General features: G+C 49.2%; 1 protein-coding gene across 1 annotated transcript in view; it reads right to left on the bottom strand.

The window, feature by feature from the left end:
* TRPA1 (transient receptor potential cation channel subfamily A member 1) overlaps positions 1–24,537 on the bottom strand; it is a 405,999-nt gene that overhangs the window by 195,238 nt on the left and 186,224 nt on the right. The window contains exon 14 of the mRNA XM_078766842.1: positions 1,460–1,624. Coding sequence (XP_078622968.1) covers positions 1,460–1,624 — 165 coding nt within the window. The remainder of the gene's footprint in view (positions 1–1,459; positions 1,625–24,537) is intronic.

Genomic DNA, 24,537 nt, shown 5'->3' with positions numbered 1-24,537 from the left:
GAGAATTCAACGTAAAGTGATGATGTGGACCGTGCCACGTGGTACATGTTTACCTTGTAGACGATGGTGGTCGCTCAGAAAAAGAACATTCATCAGTGATTACAATTGGCAAATAACTACCATTTCATGTCAGATTGTTTTGTAAATAATATTATGCACATCTTCAACATCTTGTGACACTGGCAATGTGAGTGTTTAAAGGTTAAAGTGATTACCTGATTATGACCACAGAATCGTGTGAGAATGCCCCAACTCAGCAATAAAATGCAAACTAGAGCAATTTCACTCCGTCGCCAATACACCTCCACAAAAACCCTATCCTTGACAATGGGTAGATGCTATCATTCACTGTCCTAAAAATAAACACGTTTGATTTAAATCCCTTCGGCTGTTTTCAAGTATCACATTTTCAGCAGCCATGACAGGTTTCACATTGATCGATTAATCGGTTTCGGAGAAGGTATTTTTTTTTAAATATCGGCTTTCAAGCTAATATGGCTGCCATACCACATGACATATGACCTTAAAAAATGTACACTCTGCATATGTATGGGTAGGGGTCATGTTTGTGAAGTTTTGTGTTGATTGGATTAGGTTTGTTTTTCTCTACAACATGGCTGTGAAACCATGTGACCGACGGCGTCATCATTTTCAAACAACATGCAGCAATGGTGTTAGATGACATTTGTAAAGTTTCGCATTGATAAGGTAAGCGGTTTCTGAGATATAATTATTTAATATTTTCCATCAATCCAATATGGCTGCCACACCAGGTAACTGATGACGTTTTCGTGATCAACTTTGAATCGCCATGTCTAGTTAATGACACACGTAAAGTTTCAAGTCGATAGTTTCGGTGGTTAAGGAGATGTTTTTTTTAAGGTTTCAGGTTAAATCCAATATGGCTGCCAAACCATGTGACATATGATGTCAAAAGTTTAATATTTAAATACACATTGGTCATAGATCATGTGCATGCAATTTCAGATTTTTAGGCTAAGGTATTCACATTTATGGCTGGTATACCACTTCACCAATGATGTCATCATTATCATGCTTTTGTTCCCCATTGGGAGTACTTGCCAATGTGCCAAGTTTCAATTATTTTCACTCAGTGGTTTCTGAGAAATATTTGTTTAATTATCTGTGTTTAATCCAAGAAGGCTGCCATACCACGTGGCCTATGATGTGACAATTATCATTAAAAAAAAAAACATTCTACATGGGTGTCGCTTCGACCCTGAAAGTTTGGTCTCCATCGGACATGTGGTTGCTGAGAAAAACAAGGGTTAGCCCGTACAGACGGACGAAAACATAACGCCCCCGGCCCCCTTTGGGGGCGGAGGCATAAAAAAAGATTGCATGTGTTTCCTGTTCAAATAATACAATCAGAGCAGGCCAAGGCTGGTGACAGTGAAGTGGAGAGTATTAGGAAGGTAAGAGTTGCGAAAAGCAGCACCGGAGTAAAAGGCTGCCCTTTCCGAGAAGCAGTTGCACAACACGTGTGTGTCCGTTGAGTGCAGCCAGGTGCATTGGGGTCATTCCGTCACCATCTGCCTCATTTATGAGACGCATGCCTTCTAAGCCTTGTAGTAGACGTAGGCAGGTATTCCAGCGGCCGTACCTGCCGACAACCAAAAGCAAAGTGTCAAACGAAAGCCCTGTGGGGTGCAATAAAAACGGATTATTTTTGTACATAATGCCATACATAATTTGGTGTGTGTGTGTGTATGTTATCTCCATATGTGTGTTTCAGAAGGTGGAACAGAGACGTACCAAGTCTTGAAGTATCCACCTCCGTATCCACAAAAATCCAAAGAAAAAAAGTTGTAGGGGTAGTTTCACATGATCATTTATTGTGAGCATCCCAACCCTATTTGCATGCTTTTTGGAACTGCATCCCTACATCATTTTACATTTCCTAAATGTTTTTTCTTATTTGTTTCTCTATTTTTTTAAACTAGTACACCCGCAGACTCCGGGAGCGGCAGGAAGAGTCATTCCTCTTTGGGGTATATAGATTACAGTCGATCTATGGTCGGGTCTCAAGAACATTGGGTGTGTGTTCATTTACCAAGTTTGTTGTGGAGAGATCGCCAAGTGGTTTCAGCATTTGAGCAAGCACTCCATTCAAAACCGTTAAGGAACGGCTGGCTTGGCAAGCGCTAGCGAGCTGCTTGGTAAAGCAGCACAACCCGAGCTTCTCCCTTTCAGTTTCATATGAAAGAGAAAAGAGCGAGTTTCAAAAGTTCGCTACGAAAAATGTCACGGTAGCGGCAGAAAGGGCCATGTTATTAACCCAACATTTGTGGGTGATATGGAGTACAGTAGATCTTCGCTCAGTTCTGTAAGTAAACCTTACTTCACGGATGTCGGGATTCCTCCAAATTTCTTCATTTAGTGTTATAAAGAGCATTGGCGACTGTTTAAAAAGCTAAGCATACGTGTTTGTGGTTTATAATATTTTTACTTCCTGTAGAAGCTGTTGCTCCCACAGAAACGCCATTATAACTACAAGTGAGGTACCCGTGCTATGCATGGGTGGGAGGCCAAAAGCACTGACAATGCAGAAACGGTGAATGCTATAGCATGAAACCAATAAATTCAACATTCCTGTAGCACCTTCATTCGCACGTCAGACATGGACAGCAAGTTCGTGAAGGACTTCCATGAAAAATGTACCCATTCGCAAACAAACGGGTATGTTTGTTCCACACCCAGTCAATGGTGAATCTGCATATGGCGATCCGCGAATTTCACGTTTAGAAAGTAGAACCCGTCACTGCATTTCATCATTCACTTGAACTCGATATCTCTTTTTTCATTCCAAACAGCATAACTCCAATCACAAATGAAATAGCATTAATATAAAAAATAAACGTTTAACAACATTCGTGACAAACAAATATTTAAATCCTGATGTGAAGTTCCGTACGGTTGGGTGAATACAATTACAAATTCAAAATCGTAATTGTATTCACTCAATTCCAATCATCAATTAATACTTTAACAAAATACTGTTTTAAATGACAGTTGTATTGGGATATTATCAAACCAGCTCATTGCCGTAATCTGTCCACTTCCGCATTCGCAGCAGGTTCATAATTGTCATCAAAATCTAAACAGTATTTGTAGAATTTCAATAAAAGCCACATCACTGTTCATATCGGTAAATATTATTCCATCGTGTTTACAAAAACTGGAAAATTGGAAAAATTGGAAAAACAATATAGTTTAGGAGTTGCCGAAGGCGAGAAGAAGAGGCCATTTCGTTGGGTACAAAGCTTGTTTATTGTACAGAAATCTCCAGCAACTGCTCGCGAACGGAAGTCGTAACGGCTTATATAAAACCAAAAACCCTCTTCGGAGGGCGTGGCTCCAACAGCCGCGCGTACGTCACGACCACACAACCAAACGCCCGTGCGCGTGGGTTAGACCAAACATATGGTATTGGTAACCGTCACATGCGGATAAGATAACCGCAACATGTGAATAAGGTAACCGCTACATGCGCCCCCCCCCCCCCCCCCAGAAGGCACGCCACGGGCGTGTACGTAGTTCGCAGGCGCGCTCGGCAGTGCCGAGAAGGCTCGAGCAGGGCCCGGCCCCGGTACGCGCGAAAAAACGCAGCCGTGGGGTTGAGCCGACCGAGGGGCTGGTCATGGCCTCGGGGGAGGCTGCCGAGGTTCCTCGCGGGCCTCCCGAGGATGTAGAGTAGGAGTCGTAGTTGCGCGAGTGGCGAGCAGCGGTAGCAGTTGTAGTTGCAGCAGTAGGAGTTGCGCGAGTGGCGAGCAGCGGTAGCAGTTGTAGTTGCAGCAGTAGGAGTTGCAGGAGTGGCGAGCAGCAGTGCGCGCCAAGGTAACGAGGCTCCAGCGCGCGCGAAGGTAACGAGACTCCGGTGCGCGGAGGTTATGAGCAGCAGTGCTCGGCCTGTGTGCGCGGAGGTTACGAGCAGCAGTGCTCGGCCTGTGTGCGCGAAGGTTATGAGCAGCAGTGCTCGGCCGGTGTGCGCGGAGGTTACGAGCAGCAGTGCTCGGCCTGTGTGCACGGAGGTTACGAGCAGCAGTGCTCGGCCTGTGTGCGCAGAGGTTACGAGCAGCAGTACTCGGCCTGTGTGCGCGGAGGTTACGAGCAGCCGTACTCGGCCTGTGTGCGCGGAGGTTACGAGCAGCAGTGCTCGGCCTGTGTGCGCGAAGGTTACGAGCAGCAGTCCGCGCGAAGGCGGCGAAGTAGCCGTGCCGCCAACGCCTCGTAACGGCATTCCTTTGGAGGGTCCCGGAGCAGGCTCGCCCCTCTAGTAGTAGAGGAGGAACCGAGCGCGATGCGCGAACCACATGGCCGCTCGTTGTTGCTAAAACTCCGGCAGTTTGAGTTTAGGTCTTGTGGAAGAAATTGCGGTCGCAATACTGCTGTGTTCATTTGCAGCCCCCGAAGACGTTCGGGGCGACCGAGGTCACCAGTTTAGGAGTTGCCGAAGGCGAGAAGAAGAGGCCATTTCGTTGGGTACAAAGCTTGTTTATTGTACAGAAATCTCCAGCAACTGCTCGCGAACGGAAGTCGTAACGGCTTATATAAAACCAAAAACCCTCTTCGGAGGGCGTGGCTCCAACAGCCGCGCGTGCGTCACGACCACACAACCAAACGCCCGTGCGCGTGGGTTAGACCAAACATATGGTATTGGTAACCGTCACATGCGGATAAGATAACCGCGACATGTGAATAAGGTAACCGCTACAATAGCCTATTTTACTCCAGGGGGTCCCAGGATTACCCACCCAAAATATTGTTGCGATCGGTTCTGCCGTTTTTGCGGGACCTGGGAACGGACGGACGGACGGACATTTGGTGAATTGTAGTAAGACAAGCTATTTATACACGTTATCACTGCAGGTCTTTGCGTGCGGCGGCAACAGCTTAATGCCCTAGGGGTCTCATCAAGCTGATATCGGCACTGGACGTCGTTTGCTGGGCGGGCGCATCTCGAGGATTCGAGCGCTCTGGGCCGCCACACACACACACACGGTTGTGCGTGTTTTCTCTGGTTTGACCTTTTATCCGCGTTAATCTACCGCGCGCTGCTTTTAAAGATTCGTCGCATGCGGATATTCCCGACATGTTGAGGTGGAGGGAGATGATTTTGGGTTGATCTGATACTTCCCCGCTGCACCTGGACTCAGAGTGGTTCGTGAGTGGTGTGTGCTCCACATAGAAATCAGGACGGGGGTGGGGGAGACTGTGGTATGGCTGCCGAAGAAACCGCGAATACCACCAAGATCCACAGGCTGCTGCAATCTCCGTCACACTCATTGAAGAAGAGCAAACCAATCCCACTAACGGAGAAGAGATGTCGCCATTTTGTGTCCCTCGCCCCGTCTGTGCTTGTGACTTGACGCCTTAGTTTTTATCGGATTTATTTTACTTCATTGTATATAGTTATTATTGATTTCATTCTCCGTGTATTTGTTCGGGATTAAACCCGTTTGGTTTTATTCAAAGCTTTATCCCGGTGTGTACCCTGGTTAGAATAGGTACACCGTATCCCTGCGTGTCGTAAGAGGCGACTAAGAGGGTTGGCGTCAGGAAGGGCATCTGGCCATAAAAACATTACCTCAAAAAGAGAACCATGACAATTACAACTACATATGGGCAGGGTACAGCCCGCAGTGGAGATCGGTTTCTGAGGTTTGGGACATGGAATGTAGGGACAATGACAGGGAGATCAGGAGAAGTGGTGGAAGTATTGATCAGAAGAAGAGTGGACATATGTGTGCAAGAGACGAGATGGAAGGGATGTGGTGTGAGAATGGTGAAGGGTAGGCAGGGACAGAAATACAAGTTTTTCTGGCAAGGGTGCCCGCCCGGAGGGCGTGAATGGGGTTGGTGTCCTGTTTTCTGAGGAGTATGTAGACAGTGTGGTGAGTGTGACTAGAGTGAGTGATAGGTTGATGATGGTGAAAATGATGATTGGAAAGCTCTTGGTGAACGTCATCTCGGGATATGCTCCGCAGGTTGGTCGGAGCGATGAAGAGAAGGACACGTTCTGGTGTGCGATAGAGAAGCTGATGGAAAACGTGAAAGATGAGGAAGTTGTTGTGGTAGGAGGAGACCTAAATGGACATGAGGGAAGGAGTATGGACGGTTTTGAGGGAGTTCATGGGGGTTACGGATATGGTGTGAGAAATGGAGAAGGTGAAAGGATTTTGGAGTTTGCTGATGGAGCTGATTTGTTGATTTGTAATACTCAGTTCCAGAAAGAGGATAATAAGCTTGTTACATACACGTCAGGTGGGTCGACGACAACCGTTGACTACCTGATGGTGCGTAGGCGAGATAGGGGGCACCTCCGGGACACAAAGGTGATCCCGGGGGAGGAGGCTGTTTCACAGCACCACTTGGTTGTCTGCGACATAAGGGTGAAAGGTGCGAGGAGAGCTCGGCGGGTGAAGTACCAACCAAGAATGAAGGTGTGGAGGTTGAAAGAGGTGACAGTAAGGGAGGCATTAAAAGAGAGGCTGAGTGGGGTAGAGGATGATGTGGTTGAGCTTGAACGTGGTTGGATGTCATTGAAAGATAGTCTGTTGGGAGCCGTTGGTGAGGTATGTGGATGGACAAAAGGACCACCGAGGCACTCGGAAACATGGTGGTGGGATGAGGAAGTTGGAAAGAGGATTGACGAGAAGAGGAAGAAGTTCAAGGAGTGGCAGAAGGCAAAGGGTACGGGAGCAGAAAAAGCAGACCATGAAAGTTATAAGGCAGCCAAGAAGGCTGCAAAGAAAGAGGTAGCAAAGGCGCAGGAAGCATGTAGGAAAATGTTCGGAGAAAGCTTGGATTTGGAAGAGGGTCAGAGAGCGGTATTCAGGATTGCAAAGCAGATAGCGAAAGACAGGTGTGATGTGATGGGGGTGAGTTGCATGAAGGATGAAGTGGGACAAATCGTTGTGGACGCAGATGGAATTAAAGGAAGATGGAAAAGATATATGGAAATGCTGTTGAATACAGAGAATGAATGGGATGGCAACATAGAGAGTAACGCAGTTTTAGAACCGGTAGAGAAGATAACTGAGAAGGAAGTTGAGGAAGCGACAAAAGCAATGAAGAATAGAAAAGCGGGAGGGCCGACGGGAGTTGTGGGAGATATGTTGAAGGCAGCAGGAAGTTGGGGTGTGAAGAGAATGACAGAGATCTGTAATCTGGTGGTGAAAGAAGGCCGCATTCCAGTGGATTGGGAACTGAGTACCCTCGTCCCTCTATACAAGGGGAAAGGTGACCCTCTGTTGTGTGGCTCGTACCGAGCGATAAAGTTATTGGAGCATGGAATGAAGGTATTGGACAGGATGTTGGAGAGGAGGATAAGGAAGAAGGTGAAGATCGACGAAATGCAGTTTGGATTTATGCCAGGAAGAGGAACGACAGACGCGCTCTTTATTGTGAGGCAGTTGCAGGAGAAGTACATGGAGAAGAGGAAGAAGTTGTTTCTTGGGTTTGTTGATCTGGAGAAAGCATTCGATAGGGTTCCACACGAAGTATTGACATGGGCATTGAGGAAGTTAGGAGTGGAGGAATGGTTGATCAGAGGAGTGATGGCAATGTACAAAAGAGCGTGCACAGCTGTAAGGACGAAGGACGGGAACAGTGGTGAGTTTGAGGTGAAGGTGGGAGTGCATCAGGGGTCGGTACTAAGTCCACTCCTATTTGTAGCTGTGAAGGAGGTGCTGGCTCAGAACGTAAAGGAGGGTTTACCGTGGGAGTTGTTGTATGCAGATGATCTGGTGTTGATTGCGGAAAGTATGGATGGACTGAAGGAAAATATGAACAAGTGGAAGGAATGTATGGAGACAAAAGGTCTGAAGGTGAATATAGGAAAGACGAAGGTGATGGCAAGTGGTAAAGCATGTGGTGAGGTGGAAAGAACTGGGAAGTGGCCATGTGCTGTGTGCAAGAAGGGTGCCGGAGTGAACTCCATTCAATGTACAATGTGCGCTGAGTGGGTTCATCAAAAATCTAGTGGTCTAAGAGGGTCATTTACCAGTGTGGCAGCTACATTCAAATGTAAGGTGTGCACAGAGGGAGCTGCAGATGGCGGAAATGTTGAGTTGGATCTTGGAGACGGCGTGAAGCTGGAAGGTGTGAAAACATTTTGCTACCTCGGAGACATGCTGAATGGAGAAGGTGGATCACACTCGGCAACGGTTGCAAGAGTGAGATGTGCATGGAAGAAGTTTCGGGAACTGAGTGGCGTGCTGATGAGGAGCGGAGTGTCGTTGAAGCTGAAGGGAAAGGTGTATGCTGCATGTGTGAGAAGTGTTATGATTTATGGGAGCGAGACATGGGTAATGAACGTAGAGCAGCAATGAAGGCTGGAAAGGGTGGAAATGCGAATGGTTCGGTGGATGTGCAGAGTATCGTTGAGAGAGAGGAAGACAAATGATGAATTGCGAAAGATGATGGGAATAGAGCCTGTGATTGATGCTGTGAAGAGGAACAGGTTGAGATGGTTTGGTCATGTTTTGAGGAAGGATGAAAGTGACTGGTTGAGAAGAGTGATGGAAATGAATGTAGAAGGAAGTAGAGGACGGGGAAGACCGAGAAAGACTTGGCTAAAGATGGTGGAAGAACAAATGCGGGCAAGGGGGTTAACATGGAGAGATACAGAATATAGGGCAAAATGGAGAAGATTGTCATGGGGACCGCAAGGCTAACCCCCGCTCTAGCAGGGAAAATGGCCTTAAAATGCATGTTGTTGTTGTTGTTGTTGTTGTATCACTGCAGGAAAATGCCTTGGGGAAGTGGGACATTATTAGTATTAATATTGTTTTATGATAACATTAACAATATGCGATTATCATTAATTTTGTTATTCAAAGCGTCTTTGGAAAAACGCCACGATAAATCTTCTTTGGAAATACGCCACGATAAAGCTAATTTAACATTTATATACACCTCAATGTACAACCCCATTGCGGCAATGGCGGGAAAAATCGCTCGGGGGGAGAAAACCCCCTTGGGGAGGGGGGCAAATGAATGCGCTACAACCTTCATTGTCTAACCCTTCATCATCCTGTCAAGTTTGGTTGAGATTGGATAAGTAACGACAGAATGTATTGGCATCAAAAATTCATCAGACAGACATAAATGCCATATTTTAGTATGATGTATTGACATATTGTCATATGTATAATGATGTAAATATGATGTATAATTGTCATATTTACTCATCAACTTATTTAACGTCTGTTGCACTTCAATGATGACAATTTGATGACAAACAGTGCATGGCTGCAAATATGTATGTATTATGTTTGTAGGGGGTAGGCAATGATTACCTTAGTCCAGGTAGAATTGTATAGGTAGTGTGCTCCGACTGTCGTGAAGAAGAAGAAACCCCATGTATCATAAGTAGAAAATTCGTTGAGACCAGATGTCATGCAAGAGCGCATCGTCGTTCGCATCATGAGGGGTGGGGTTATGCTAATTAGTTAGGGATTATGGGTAATTTTTAATCCCCTGCATGTAATGGCCTCTGTTATTTTTCCTCTGTTCCTTGTGAATTTTTCCTCTGCAGCGAGGCCTTGTTCCCGCCCACACACAAGAAAGAAATCGTGCATTTACCACACTAAATAAAAGCGATCGGAACCGGAACATTCAACTACCACTGATGGCACAGCCGTCACATCGCAACACAAGCAGTCAGGTCCAGGGAGGGAGTTGGAGGGCCTACATTTTCTCTCTGATTTTTCTGGGTTTGGTGGCGAATGGTCGAGGATCTTGACTTCCTCGCATCTTCTGGCTTTGGTGGTGAAAGGTCACGATTTCATATCTCGCTCTGCTTCGGGATTTCACGGCGAGCGGTTCGAGTTAATAGCGCTCTTGCGCGAGGGGAATTAATTGAGGAGCACGTGGACATTTCGTAGTACTCTGTTTGCGCTGGGTTCGGGTTGAAGGCACGGCCGCATTTTCTTTTCCTTGGCACGTCGGTGTTGGTGAACGAGATCGTGAGGACGAACGCGACTGGAGCGACGGAGCGGGCACGGCCTGTTCGCTTCGCGCATGAAGCCAGGAGTGAGCGGACCGCCCAGCGAGGCCTAGTTCCTGCCCATGGCAGTGCAGCCTGCGGTTTCCCGCGCAAGGATGTAGAGGCCTGTGACGAACCAGGACGATTCCTGACGAGGTTCAAAAGCAGCTCTGAGTTAAGTGCCAACAATAAATAACACATTTATTTTCGTTCTTTTATATTTCCCTTTGTCTGTATTCGGGTCTGTGAGGGGACGTCCCATTTAGGATATTAGTCTTAACGCGCATTTTCTTGTTTGCTGGCATTTCTTTTCATTAAACCTGTTCATTTGAACATTTTAATTCCGTGTCGGTTAGAGTTGTTTGTTTATCCAGGTGCGAAGACTGGGTGGAAACCGTCCTGGTAAGTTCATCATCCTCCTTTCCCTCGCGTGTAAAGAAATACCGTCATCATTGGATTGAACACCTCGGAGTGTTAAGCTCGTTTGGTCATCCGTGTTTCCCTGCGGTGTTCACTTCAGGGCAGACACACGACAATATACATATATAAATATATATATATATATATATATATATATATATATATATTGTTACTGATCGCGGTTTAGGATGTTGTTTGCCGAGCGAAGGCTCTGCGACCGAACAGTTGTTCCCCGACTCACCCGATTCATCCAGAACTTTGGCCGTATCGCACCGCAGCTGCCCAATCTGGAAAAGACTAAAACGACGAAATGCAAAGAGGAAAAGGAATAAGACGAGAAGACGGACAGAAGAGTAATTGGATTTATTATACACACAAGCAAAAAGAAAGCAGTCACGTTTATTTACAACACATAAGACGCAGGTGACACAGTGCAAATACTAGCTTATACAGACTTAATTAAATACCCAGGGACAAGACACACAGAACAAACTCACGTACACAAGAAGGGTGGAAAGGCAGGAGGTGGATGGCTGGAGTGAGAGGAAGGTCAAAGGGGGTCCTGCAGCATGATCGGCGCGTTTAGCAGCCGCCGTTCCTTCGCGGCCCTGCTCAAAACCGCCGTCCAGGCCCCAAGCGGCTGTTGGGTGTTGTTGCTGCTGTGGCCGCCGCTTGCTTTGCCAGGACTCGTCTGACTCGTCTGGTCCAAACCCTCAACTCAACAACACTCTTGCACGTCTCCCTGTCCAACCACTCCTTCTCTCTTGGTCCAACCACTCTTTCTCTTTCTTGGTCCAACCACTCTTTCTCTCTCTTGGTCCACTCACTCCTCACCACCGACCCCTCAACGCCACTTGCGCGCGCGCCTTTATAGCGCCTCCGGCGATCAAGCCGCCGGCCTTCAGGACACGCCCATCGGTGTGCTCACCTCGGCCCTGGTTGGTCACGCGACCCTCTGGCTCCGCCCTTGATGACGACGGGCGGGCACGCCCCTCTTCCCCGACCCGAGCACATGTTCAATGGTGGTTTTGGAGGGGATGTAATTGGCAATCGAGGCTTGGCAATGACGAAAGGGGATGTGAAAGGAAATGGAGATTTTGGGGATGGGAATGAAAGGGGATCTATTCTCTTTCACTGGTGCAATGGAGTACTTCAATTAATGGGAGACACAGCCTTACCCTAACACACAGAATAAGATATAACTATCGAACAGGGGTATTCTATTATTGGCTGACGTGTATGCTTGTGGACTAATTATGGGATGCCCTTTCACCTTTACACAGCTCCGGAGGCAGGGCGCAGAATAAACAATAATAATAATTCACACAATCAAAAAAAATATACAGTCCTCATATCCGCAACACTGCACCCTCCTCCTCTTAGGCACGGCCCGGGCCTACAACTTTTATTTAGTGTGACACGTAGGTGTAGTTCCCTCTACTTTTAACCTGACCCTGAGTGCGACAGTTTTAAAACATAAATAAATGTGTCCCGCTGCTCCATTGCACCCTGCCTAACAGACTTACGCCCACAGTTAACCGAATTGCGGAATTGTCTTCAAACTATACACTGACGGTGGGGAGCATTATTTACAATGACGCTATTTTTATTTACAAAACTAACCCAGGACCTGTGATTGTTCTTTCTGGGGGGGGGGGGGGGGGGAGACAGTCTGCTCTGCATCAATGCACCATGAAAGCACCCAAAAACGCACCAATACACACCCAAGCACCAATCGGTGCAGTCACCATTGTTCAAGAATAAAAAATAAATCAACAACCCCTAACCCTGCAGGTGATCTCTTGCTCTTCGGCTCCCTCTGCTGGTTATTATTATTTGTTCTTCCAGATGTTGTCATTCTTTCATTTTCTTACTGGCGGCCTATTTGCAATAAAGTGTGCCCAATGTGTCCTTTTTATTTTCTTTTATTTATGGCCCACAGGGCCGACTACGTGTGCTTCACCTGTGTGGCATCGGTGCCCTGTGGCCAAGGTCCGCCAGCAAGATTTCGGGCCCTCATGGCCGGTTCCAGCAGAGGGGCCATGCCCCAACCCATGGGGTCCATAGGTGGTGCTCGGCCACAGACATGTGGTCCATAATGTGGTGCATCGATGCAGACAGCTGGTTCTGAGAGTTCCGGGCGCACAATGGAGGACTCACGCACGCTCCCCTCGGCACCCAATGGCGCACAGGTCATGTGGGAGACAAAAGAGACAATTGAGCGAGGGGTAAGGTCACAAGGGTACACATCAATAAGGCAATGCAAGGCGAAATGCGTACGGAGGGCGAAGTGGGAAAGCTCGTCCCTACCGTACGTCACCCCCCTGTCACCTACACTACCCTTGCCCTTACCCCATATTTACAAAATCTACCCATTTACAAATTCGTCACTACTGTCACGTCTTCCCCATATTTCTCCTATACCAAATTCGTCTCCACAATCCCTCTACTTCAAAATTTGCCATCACCAAATTCATCATCAATCCTCATAAGGAGGAAGAGATGGAACATCAAAGCACAATGTCACACCCACGTCATGATGCGTCTCACAATCCAAACATTTGCATCATAAAAAATAATCAAAACATGGCATGGTGTGGAGTACCTGTCACCTCAGGTGAGTGGATGCAGATGGTGCGAGGAGACTTCATCCTAACTACTTTCTAAATGACATTAACACACTTTACACTACCCGGGGTCTTTCCCCGCCAATCCATTGGCCAACTTACACTATGGGTTCTAAAAACCAATTCCCATTGACCAAACTGTGGTGCTTCTCAATTTGGGGTCTCACTCCCCCGATTCATCTCCCGGTGCCCTTGCACAATTTCTGGGCTGTGACGTGTAGCTCTCCCAGCAGGTCTACCCACCTGCACACCTCCACCACTGTAGTTGCCACCCGAGCTTACCTAGCTCCTCACCCTAACCTAACTAACTGGGGAAGACCCCTCCTGGTTCTGTCACCCCTTGGTGCCCTCTGGCACTGGGCTACCCGGGTCCGTCCTCCGGATCCTCGGGCCCCATCCACAACAACTACCGGCTCCCAGAGCCCACCTGCGGCCTCACCTGGCCGACATCCTCACAGTGGTGGAGTGCCCAAACCAACTACACACACTAACAGGCTACACGCCCAGCCAGTTCCACAACACTAATGCACCCATCCAAATACCATTCTGTCACCCGCACCACAGATGCCAATATCCAACCACAATTTACCTATACCCTCTACCTAACACTTACACTACCCGCCCCGGGTATCCGTGATGGGGGTCCACTCTTCCCCCATTCACACCTTCGCACCATCCACTCCACTCCACAATTTCCACCATACTCACTCCACGACCATCCATTCCAATACTCCATTTATTCCACACTACCATTTATTCCACACAGCCACATACACCTGTTGTTGCACACCTGTGCAATCACCTTGTGCCACCTGCACCCTCCTCCTCTTCCTGGACCATTGGGTCAGCACAACACGCAATCACCACTACTCCCTCAAACACTGCTCCACACACCTGTTCAGTTGCACACCTGTGCAATCACACCTGTTCAATCACACCTGTTCAATCCTCAAACACACGGCATCATCTCATCTAACTACTCCCCTCTGAAACTTGCGCTTCCCAGTCGTCCCTTTAAACTATTGCGCTCCCACGTCATTATCATCCACACTAAACTACCTGCGTCCCCACTACAGGTATCAGTCACTAACTAATCTTAATGTCACCTAATGTCATCTTCGCTAGATCCCTACACACAATATCCTAACCCACCCGGGCTAGTTTTCACTGCCATACACCCCATAAACCTAGTGCTCCTTTGCCCCCCCCCCCCCTGTGAGGGATGACAGAGTTGCCATCCCACCACATGGGGGGCGTTCCCACTATCATCCCCCCCCAGTCCTCTGACGCTACGAGCCCCCGTCGCAAGAGGTACTGGGTCCTGCCTCGGCATCTAGAGCCGAGGCGATCCATGAGGGCGCCTGCTCGCCGGCATAAGGTCTTATCCGGTCGGCATGGACGATCCGAGGGGGGGCCCGTGGCCCCAATTTTATTTTAATGACCACGTCACAGATTTGCGACAGGACGACTCCCGGGCCTTGCCAGGGGGAGGTGAGTTTTGGGCACCTGCCCTTCCGCCTCCGGGGATTAAAGAACCAAATCTTCATCCCCGGAGCGTATTGACTCCCCTGGCTCCGGTCGTCGTACCTACGCTTCATCTTGGCCCCCGCCAGATGGAGCTGGCGGCGGGCGAAGGCATGGACCCGCTCCATGCCTTCCTCCAGGTGACGTGCGTAACCCTCCCTCGGCGGTGTATCCGTGGTGTCTGGCACGGGACCGCATAGCAAGTCGGCGGGAGCCCGTAACTCCCGCCCATACATAAGCAACGCTGGACTGCATGCGGTGGCCCCGTGCTGGCTAGTTCGGTAGGCCATCAACAGGTACGGGAGATGTTCGTCCCAGTCATCCTGATGGGTGGTGGTGAACAATGCCAGTTGTTGGATCAATGTTCGATTGAACCTTTCCACCATCCCGTCAGATTGTGGCCGCAAGGGCGTGGTCCTGGTTTTCCGAATTGACAGGAGTCTGCACACATCTTTTAGCAATTGACTTTCAAAATTTCGACCCTGATCGGTGTGCAGCTCCTGTGGAATCCCGTGCCGACATACAAATCCTTCTACGAAGGCCTGTGCTACCACCCCTGCTTCTTGGTTGGGGAGGGCATAGGCCTCCGGCCACTTGGTGAAATAGTCCATTACAACGAGGATATACTTATTACCTTGGCGGGTGCGGGGCAGCGGTCCTAGAATATCCATAGCCACCCGCTCAAGGGGGGCCCCCACCTGATGTAATTGGAGGGGGGCCCTCATCCTCCGTGCTGGTCCCTTTTTGGCAGAACAGGCGTCGCATCTCCGACACCAGTCCTGTATGTCGCACCCCATATTCACCCAATAGAACCTCCGGCGGACCCGAGATATTGTCTTTGTCCTGCCCAAATGGCCGCCGGAGCGGGTACCATGCACCTGTTGCAATATGACGTTCTTGAATTTGTCAGGGACTATCACCAGCCAGGAAGTTCTATCAGAGGGAACCTCCACCCACTTGCGATACAAGATGTTGCCTTTCAATTCCAGGGTCTGCCACTGATCCCAATACGCCTTTGTTTGCGCCCCGAGGGGGGTGACCTCTTCCCCCTTTGGTCTTTGCCCCAATTTGACCCATTGGAACACCGGCCCCAGAACAGGATCCTCCTGCTGGGCCGTGCTCCAAGCCAACTCTCCAAATTCCTCGTCCGCGGTTAGTGGCAAAATTGGCCCTCTCACCCGGGTTGCCCGGACGACGAGAATCGGGGCGGAATCGCCCAATTGCTCCCTCTCCTCGTGTCTCGCACAAAATTTACAGTTTTCCCCCAGACAAGGACGCCGAGAGAGTGCGTCCGCATTACCATGGGCCTTCCCGGCCCTATGGGCCACATCAAAATCGTACTGCTGCAACTTTTCCAACCACCTTGCAATTTGGCCCTCCGGTTCCTTGAACCGAAGGAGCCATTGCAAGGAGGAATGGTCAGTTCTAACCAAAAATTTCCGCCCGTACAGGTACGGGTGGAAATGGTTCATGGCAGCCAGCATAGCCAATAACTCTTTGCGAGTGACGCAACAATTTCGCTCGGGCCTACTTAAGGCCCGACTATAGTAACCAATCACTCTCTCCACGCCCTCCTGTGTCTGAGACAAAACTGCGCCCAATCCTTCCTGGCTCGCATCCGTGTCCAGGGTAAATGCCCCGTTGCTAGTGGGGTAAGCTAGAAGGGGTGCGGATGTTAGACACCCCTTCAATTTTTGGAAGGCCTCGTGGCACTCCCGTGTCCAATTAAATCGCGTCCCCTTCTCCGTAAGCCGGTGGAGGGGACGGGCCAACTCCGCAAATTTCGCCACAAAGCGCCGGTAGTAGGAGCAGAGTCCCAAAAATCCCCGCACCTCCTTGATGGTACGTGGTGCGGGCCACTCCTCTACCGCTTTAATTTTGTCTGGGTCCGTTTTTACCCCCTCGCGGCCGATCACGTGACCTAGATAGGCCACCTCTCTTGCAAACAAAGTGCACTTACTCGGGTTCAGCTTCAACCCTGCCTGTCTGAGGCACCCAAACACCTGGTCCAAATTAGCTACTGCCTGGGGGAACGTTTTGGCATGTACTAGGACGTCATCCAGGTACACCAGGCATGATTGCCATGGCATGCCGCCTAGTACATGTTCCATCAATCTTTCAAAGGTGGCGGGGGCGTTACACAAACCAAACGGCATCACAGTAAACTGATACAGTCCCTTACCTGTGGAAAATGCCGTTTTCTCCTTCCCTGCCCTATCCATCTCCACCTGCCAATACCCACTCTTGAGGTCCAAAGTTGAGAACCAATTTGAGCCCGCAACGGCATCGAGGGTGTCATCAATCCTTGGCAGGGGATATGAGTCCTTGAGTGTCACGTTGTTTAGCTGGCGATAGTCCACGCAGAACCGCGTGGTCCCATCCTTCTTTTTGACCAGCACAACAGGTGACATCCAAGGACTTCCCGAGGGCTCGATCACACCTGCGTCGAGCATTTTTTCAACCTGCTCGTCAGCTTCCGCCCTCTTGTTCCAAGGGAGCCGTCGGGCGGCCTGACGAATAAGCCGGGCCTCACCGGTGTGGATCTGATGTTTCACCAGGCCCGTACGTCCAATATCCTCGGTGGACAAGGAGAAGAGGTCCAAATGGGACCCAACCAGTTTGTGTAAGGCCTCCCTCTGGGTACCTCCCAACTCTACACTACTACGATTTACCATCTCGCAAATGGGATCGGGCCAATTCCTAGAACTTATTGAAGGCTCCCCCTGGGGCCGGCTCGGCTGGACGTTCTCGCCCCTCACTGACGCGACTTCTCTAACTGGGGTGCAGCCAGCTACCTTCGTGCCCCTCACTATAGTGCGTGGTTCTGTGCTAATATTAATTACTCGGACGGCCACCACCGGCCCGTCCGTTTTTACAAGGGTACGGCCCACGATTAAACCAGGTATGGATAGCGCTGCCACCGGTTCGACCAGGCCGCAGGATTCCTGCCATGTCGGGCGAGCTGACCATCGGGCCGGCACGATGGCCTCGGCCCCCGGAGGGATGGTCACGGCCTCAGGAGCCTCCAGCTCCACCCTCTCGGCCGTGCTCACCCCCTCCAATGGTAGCTCTTCCACTCCCCATCGCAGGATCCCCCGACTCAAGTCGATTTTACAACCGCTGGCAGTCAACAAATCCAACCCTATTAAGCATGGGTCGCACACCTCCGCCACCCAAACCTCTATCTCTTGCTTTACCGATCCCAACTTGAGGGTCACAAAACCACACCCTATGATCGGAGCCGTTGCCCCGGTAGCCAACTGCAAACTATGATTTTCCAGACGCTGGATTTTACCCCAGCCATCTGCACTCGAATTAAGGACCACGGGGCTGATGATCGTGGCGCTGGCTCCCGTGTCCACCACGGCGTCTACCCCCACGCCGGCAATTTTGCACCGAATTGTCAAACTACCCATCCCAATTCGGCCACAATGAATGACCTGTCGCGTCAACGAGGGCTTCTCCCCATCCCCTACTGCCGAACACCGCCCTGCATGCCCGGCACGTTCTAGTTTCCCGGGCCCTGGCGGGGGGGTGTCTGAGGTCGGCTAGGCCGATCTATACGGGGCGGAGTTGAGGGCATCGGTTGGCGGGAAACGTCCCGGCGCGGAGCTCGACACTCCCATGCACGGTGACCCATCCGAGCACAATTATAGCACCTCACCTGGTAAGGTGCTTGCCTCCGGTATTCCAAATTCCCCCCCCCCCCTGTATGTCCGAATTGGGGTACTCTGTCGGGGACTACCGGGTGCCACCGCTGGGGCCGCCTGCCATGGTCCAGGTACCGCCAGGCGCCGATCCACTAACCTCCGGACCATGCTCTCCAGGTCAGGGCCCCCGTCGGGGGCGGGCCCCCTTGGGGGGCCGCCCCCCATCACGGGCCCCATCTGACGCACCGCCACTGCGTGGCGCTCGCCTCCCCGGGCCAGGGGCCTCGCTGCTTCCCAACGGGCTGCAGCGTCGGCCGCCTGACTCATGGTTTGCGGGCGCCACATGGCGAGCTGTTGCCGGAGCTCCAGATCCGGAAGGGCCTGAATAAAGTGATCCAGCGCCAGGCTTTCCTGGGAACTCGCTGCCATGTCCGCGTGTGCAATCCCGACCGCGCGGCGAATATCATGAGCAAGTTCCCCGATGGTCTCCTGGGGCTTGCGTTTTCACTGCGCAAGTTGGGCTTTAACAAGCTCGCTTTGCTGTTCAATGCCGAACCGATTAATTAATGCCGCACGGAGAGCTGGCAGGGTGAGAGCACCCGGTGGTAAAGCCGTCAGCACCTCCGCCGCTGCACCGTGCAGTGCCCCCACCAGGTGTACTCCACCTTCGTCCGGATTCCAACCGTTGCCTTTACACACGTACTCAAACTGCGCCAGGTACGCCCTCAAATCACTCTTGCCGTCATACGGCGCGAGTGGGACCTTGTGGGCGCCCGAAGGTCGGACCCCGCGCGTCACTCCTTGCGGGATCAACGCGGGACCAACCCGTTCGGGCTCCCACAGTACGCTATTCCCGGGGGGCTCCCGCGCGTCCCCCGTCCCTCCAAACACTACCCCTCCTGGTGTCGATGCCTGGGTCGCCCCTCCGCAACCCGCTACCCACGCCATACCCCCACATCCTTGCTCACCAGCACCCCCCTCACTCCCCATAGCCAAACCTCCTTGCACACCTCCCCTGTCCATCCACTCCGGACCAGTCATACATCTTACCATTGGTCCCTCACGAACACCCGGGTCTACACCACCCCCCAAGCCGACTGACTCTCCCCTCACATCATATACATTGCCACTCACTTCCGTACCTCATCGTCGCACCTCCTCTGCCACCTGCAAACTTTTTATTTGGTTAGTGAGAACCTCATCATGATTTGAACACAGACCTTGTACATATTCCATGACTTCCTCCTTTATCTCCCTCTTAGTTTCCCTCCGTCTCTTCTTAATTTCACTCACCCCCTCTTCCACCTCCTCTAATTTTTCCTTTACCTCCTTCATCTCCCGGTGCGCCCCCTCTATCTCTTCCTCTAACGCCACCTTAACCGTTTCTATGTGCGTCCTCACCTCTCGGTCCTTCGTCTCCATTACTTCTGTCACCTCCTCCAACTTCTTCGTCAACCCCTCATGTACCATCTGACATTCCTTTTGTGTTGCTATTAATTCGTTTTTAATGTCCTTTTGTGTCGCTTTTAAACCCCCGATGATTGTAGTGTTCTTTTCCACTTGGTCCGCTAGTTCCCTTTGTCCGACTGTCAGCTGTTCTACTCCCTTCGTCAGACCCTCTATTCCCCCCTGTAACCTAGCCGTATTATTCCTCACCTCTTTCTCCATACGCTTCTCACCTCGCTTTACCTCCTCGCGTAGCCCCGAAACCTCCTCACTCACACCTCGTCGTATCCCCTCTTTCATCTCCTCCATCTCTTTTGTAGATGCCACCCTCATCTGTCCCAATTCATCCCTCTGAGCATCCAATTTGGTTTCTACCCCGATTTTTACCTCCTCTATCTGCTCTCCCATTCGTTTGATTTCCCGGGCAGATTGTTCCCCTATTTCCCGCAATTTGTCCTCCATCCTATTTTCTAACCCCATTAACCCATTTTTCACCTCTTTTATCCCGTTGTCTAACCCCTCAAAATTATTGTCTAACTTCCCAAATTTCTTGTCTAACCCCTCACTTCGTCCCTCATTGCCCCCATTTGGCCCTCTAATCGCTCACTCAATCGCTCACTATCAGCCCTCAATTCGTCCCTCATTACCCCCATACTGTTTTTCAAACCTCCAATTTGGTCTCCCATACTCATCTGTACAGCTGCCTGTAGCTGCGCAATGAGGGCCTGCATGTCAATCGGCTGCATGTTAAAGCCCGCTGATACAGCGGGCTCGGCTACCGCGCGCTCGTGCGAGGCGCCTTTTTGCGCGCCTGAAACCTCGTGCGCGAGAGCGCCATTTTGTGCGCCTGATACCCCCTCAACCACATTGCCAATGTTCTCCTCCTCTCTTTCATCCACATACATTTCCCCGAGGTCCTGGGTCGATTCTACCCCGTCTATCTCTCCCACCGGCATCCCGTCGCCTTGACCAGCCATGGCGCGATTTCAAAATTCGGGTTTTGTAAAACAAAAGCAATTTCGGTACTTTGTAATTTTGAGCGCGTTAAGCGCGCTTCGGGTCCAATCTCACTTCCCGACACCAATTGTTACTGATCGCGGTTTAGGATGTTGTTTGCCGAGCGAAGGCTCCGCGACCGAACAGTTGTTCCCCGACTCACCCGATTCACCCAGAACTTTGGCCGTATCGCACCGCAGCTGCCCAATCTGGAAAAGACTAAAACGACGAAATGCAAAGAGGAAAAGGAATAAGACGAGAAGACGGACAGAAGAGTAATTGGATTTATTATACACACAAGCAAAAAGAAAGCAGTCACGTTTATTTACAACACATAAGACGCAGGTGACACAGTGCAAATACTAGCTTATACAGACTTAATTAAATACCCAGGGACAAGACACACAGAACAAACTCACGTACACAAGGGTGGAAAGGCAGGAGGTGGATGGCTGGAGGGAGAGGAAGGTCAAAGGGGGTCCTGCAGCACGATCGGCGCGTTTAGCAGCCGCTGTTCCTTCGCGGCCCTGCTCAAAACCGCTGTCCAGGCCCCAAGCGGCTGTTGGGTGTTGTTGCTGCTGTGGCCGCCGCTTGCTTTGCCAGGACTCGTCTGACTCGTCTGGTCCAAACCCTCAACTCAACAACACTCTTGCACGTCTCCCTGTCCAACCACTCCTTCTCTCTTGGTCCAACCACTCTTTCTCTTTCTTGGTCCAACCACTCTTTCTCTCTCTTGGTCCACTCACTCCTCACCACCGACCCCTCAACGCCACTTGCACGCGCGCCTTTATAGCGCCTCCGGCGATCAAGCCGCCGGCCTTCAGGACACGCCCATCGGTGTGCTCACCTCGGCCCTGGGTTGGTCACGCGACCCTCTGGCTCCGCCCTTGATGACGACGGGCGGGCACGCCCCTCTTCCCCGACCCGAGCACATGTTCAACGGTGGTTTTGGAGGGGATGTAATTGGCAATCGAGGCTTGGCAATGACGAAAGGGGATGTGAAAGGAAATGGAGATTTTGGGGATGGGAATGAAAGGGGATCTATTCTCTTTCACTGGTGCAATGGAGTACTTCAATTAATGGGAGACACAGCCTTACCCTAACACACAGAATAAGATATAACTATCGAACAGGGGTATTCTATTATTGGCTGACGTGTATGCTTGTGGACTAATTATGGGATGCCCTTTCACCTTTACACAGCTCCGGAGGCAGGGGCGCAGAATAAACAATAATAATAATTCACACAATCAAAAAAAATATACAGTCCTCATATCCGCAACAATATATATATACATATATACATACGTATATACAATATACATATATATATGCAAGCATATATAGATAGATATATAATATAGCTATATATACAAGCATATATACACGACCGGACCACCGGTCAAAAGTTTTAGAACACCTCAATTTTCCAGTTTTTATTGAAATTTACGCAGTTTAATGTCTCAATGTAAACTGAAATTAAGCATAGAACAAATAAACAATTGGAGATAAAAAAAGAAATCATAGAATCAATTTGTTTAACAAAATTTAATTTAAATTTTTGACTCAACAAAGTAGTCACCTTTTGCAGATATAACCGCTGAACACACTCGTGGCATTCTATCTGCAATTGAAATCAAATATTGTTTCGGGAAGTTCTTCCCAACACTGTTGCAGAAGTTCCCACAAATGTGTTGCACTTGTAGGTTGCTTTGCTTTCACCCTTCTGTCCAGTTCATCCCAAACCAGCTCGATGGGGTTTAAGTCTGGAGACTGTGCTGGCCATTCCATGATTTGAAGCCTACCGTCTTGTTCTTTTCCTCGAAGGTAGTTTTGATATAGCCTGGAGGTGTGTTTAGGGTCATTATCTTGCTGTAGGATGAACCCCTGACCAACTAGGCGTATACCAGAGGGTATTGCATGGCGCTGGAAAATGCTGTGGTAGCCCTTTTGGTTCAGGGTGCGAGTCACTCTGTGCAAGTCACTGACTCTGGATCCAGCAAAAGAGCCCCAGACCATCACGCTTCCTCCTCCATGTTTGACAGTTGGTGTCACCACACACTGAGAAACCATCCTTTCGCCTACTCGACGGCATACAAAAACCCTGTGTGATGAACCAAAGATTTCGAATTTTGATTAATCGGTTCAATTCATCAAATTTTGATTCAATTTATCAATTTTGCCTCTTTTTCTTATTTTGCCATCTTAGCAATGGTTTTCTTACTGCCACTCGACCTGTCAAACCTGCAGCTCGAAATCTTCTCTTCACAGTTGAAACTGAGACTTGCTTGCTTCGACCAGTGTTAAGCTGTGCTTGAAGTTGTTGTTCTATGAGCCGCCTATCACACAAGCTGTTGACTCTCAGAAACTTGTCTTCTGATTCCGTTGTGGCTTTGGGTCTGCCAGACCTCTTCCTGTCAGAGTTTCCTCCAGTTTGCAATATACTACTTCCTGCAGTGCAATATTGTCCAAATAATGCTTCAGAGGGTGTAATAAGAGTCTGTTCCAATACTGCTTATATACAGAGAGGGGGTTTGAAATCAAGTAATCAACAGAGGTTGGGACACCTGTAGGAATTGTTTGCATCAACTTTCAAGGCTTAATTTACTTACATTGCTGCAGAACAGCTGTAAGTTGTTAACGAATTACTTGTTCCCTGAAGAAGGCCTTTTTTTTACAATATAACTGCATTTACAATATAACTGTGCAATTTACATTATTTTCCCCGTTTTTGCTAACCTAAACTTTTTTTTAAACCTTGAGCCGTTTACTGCTTACCTTTGTACCATTTCAGGTTATTCACTGGCCATTAAACTGCGTAAATTTCAATAAAAACTGGAAAAATTGAGGTGTTCTAAAACTTTTGACTGGTAGTGTAGATAGATCTACTACATAAGAGATGTCTGTCTGTGTCGCCATTTTTCTCAGTTGGCTGAACGGATCTTCGTCAAACTTTCAGAGGTTCATCAGTGAGTGCCTCGGAGTGTTTTAGGCCAAAAAAAAAGCTTATGAAAAAAAAGATCGTTTTTTTGAAGTTTTTATTTTTTATTTTTTACTTTTATTATTTAAATCACTCGATAGTGCCTAAGCCTTTTAAAATTAATGACAGTTGTATACAAATACACATTCACATAAATAAATACAAAACAATCACCAGACATTTGAATACAAATAAATCAAACAATTCCGGAAGGGTACGAATTCGTTAGTACTGCTTCCTCTTCTTCCTGATCGGCATGACACTTAACTCAGAAACGTGATGAATGCCACATTCACCCACCAGCATATATATGAACACCCTTTCTCTCCTGCCTCCTCCCCCCCCCCCCCCCGCTGCCCTCCCCTTCACCCCGCAACCCCCCCCCCCCCTCCGCCCGGCTACGTCGGGTACTTCTGCTAGTATATAATATAGCTATATATATATGATACTAGTGGGATATGCTGACACAATGTAAGCAATAACGAAACGTACTTTGTACGTAGGTACATAATAAATAGAAGCTTTATGAATATAGACAAGCATCACAGACCGGCTGATAGATTTCAGGTTTTTATTTCACAGCTTACAGTTATATAAATTGCTATTTTCAAACGCTGGATATCGATTGAGGTTTGTTTTTGTTTTTTCCCAGATGCTTTTAAGGTTTTAATGTAAAATTTCAAATACGGATGTTTTCCAACAGTTGTGTAATTTTTCCCATTATATCAGCTTCAATGTCCGTCGGCATGCAAAATTTCAGCTGTGCACGTCACCGGAAGGTACCGGGCATTCATATCACTCAGTCAGAGTCAGTGAGTCAGTGAGTCAGTGAGTCAGTGAGTGGTTAAAATGAGCTTGATATATTCGAAGAAAATATGTATG

The sequence above is a fragment of the Myxine glutinosa genome, chromosome 12, assembly GCF_964187855.1.
Source record: "Myxine glutinosa chromosome 12, kmMyxGlut1.1, whole genome shotgun sequence".
Classification (NCBI taxonomy): Eukaryota; Metazoa; Chordata; class Myxini; order Myxiniformes; family Myxinidae; genus Myxine; species Myxine glutinosa.
The sequence above is the reverse complement of the archived record's forward strand: the minus strand, read 5'-3'. Positions and strand labels throughout refer to the sequence as shown.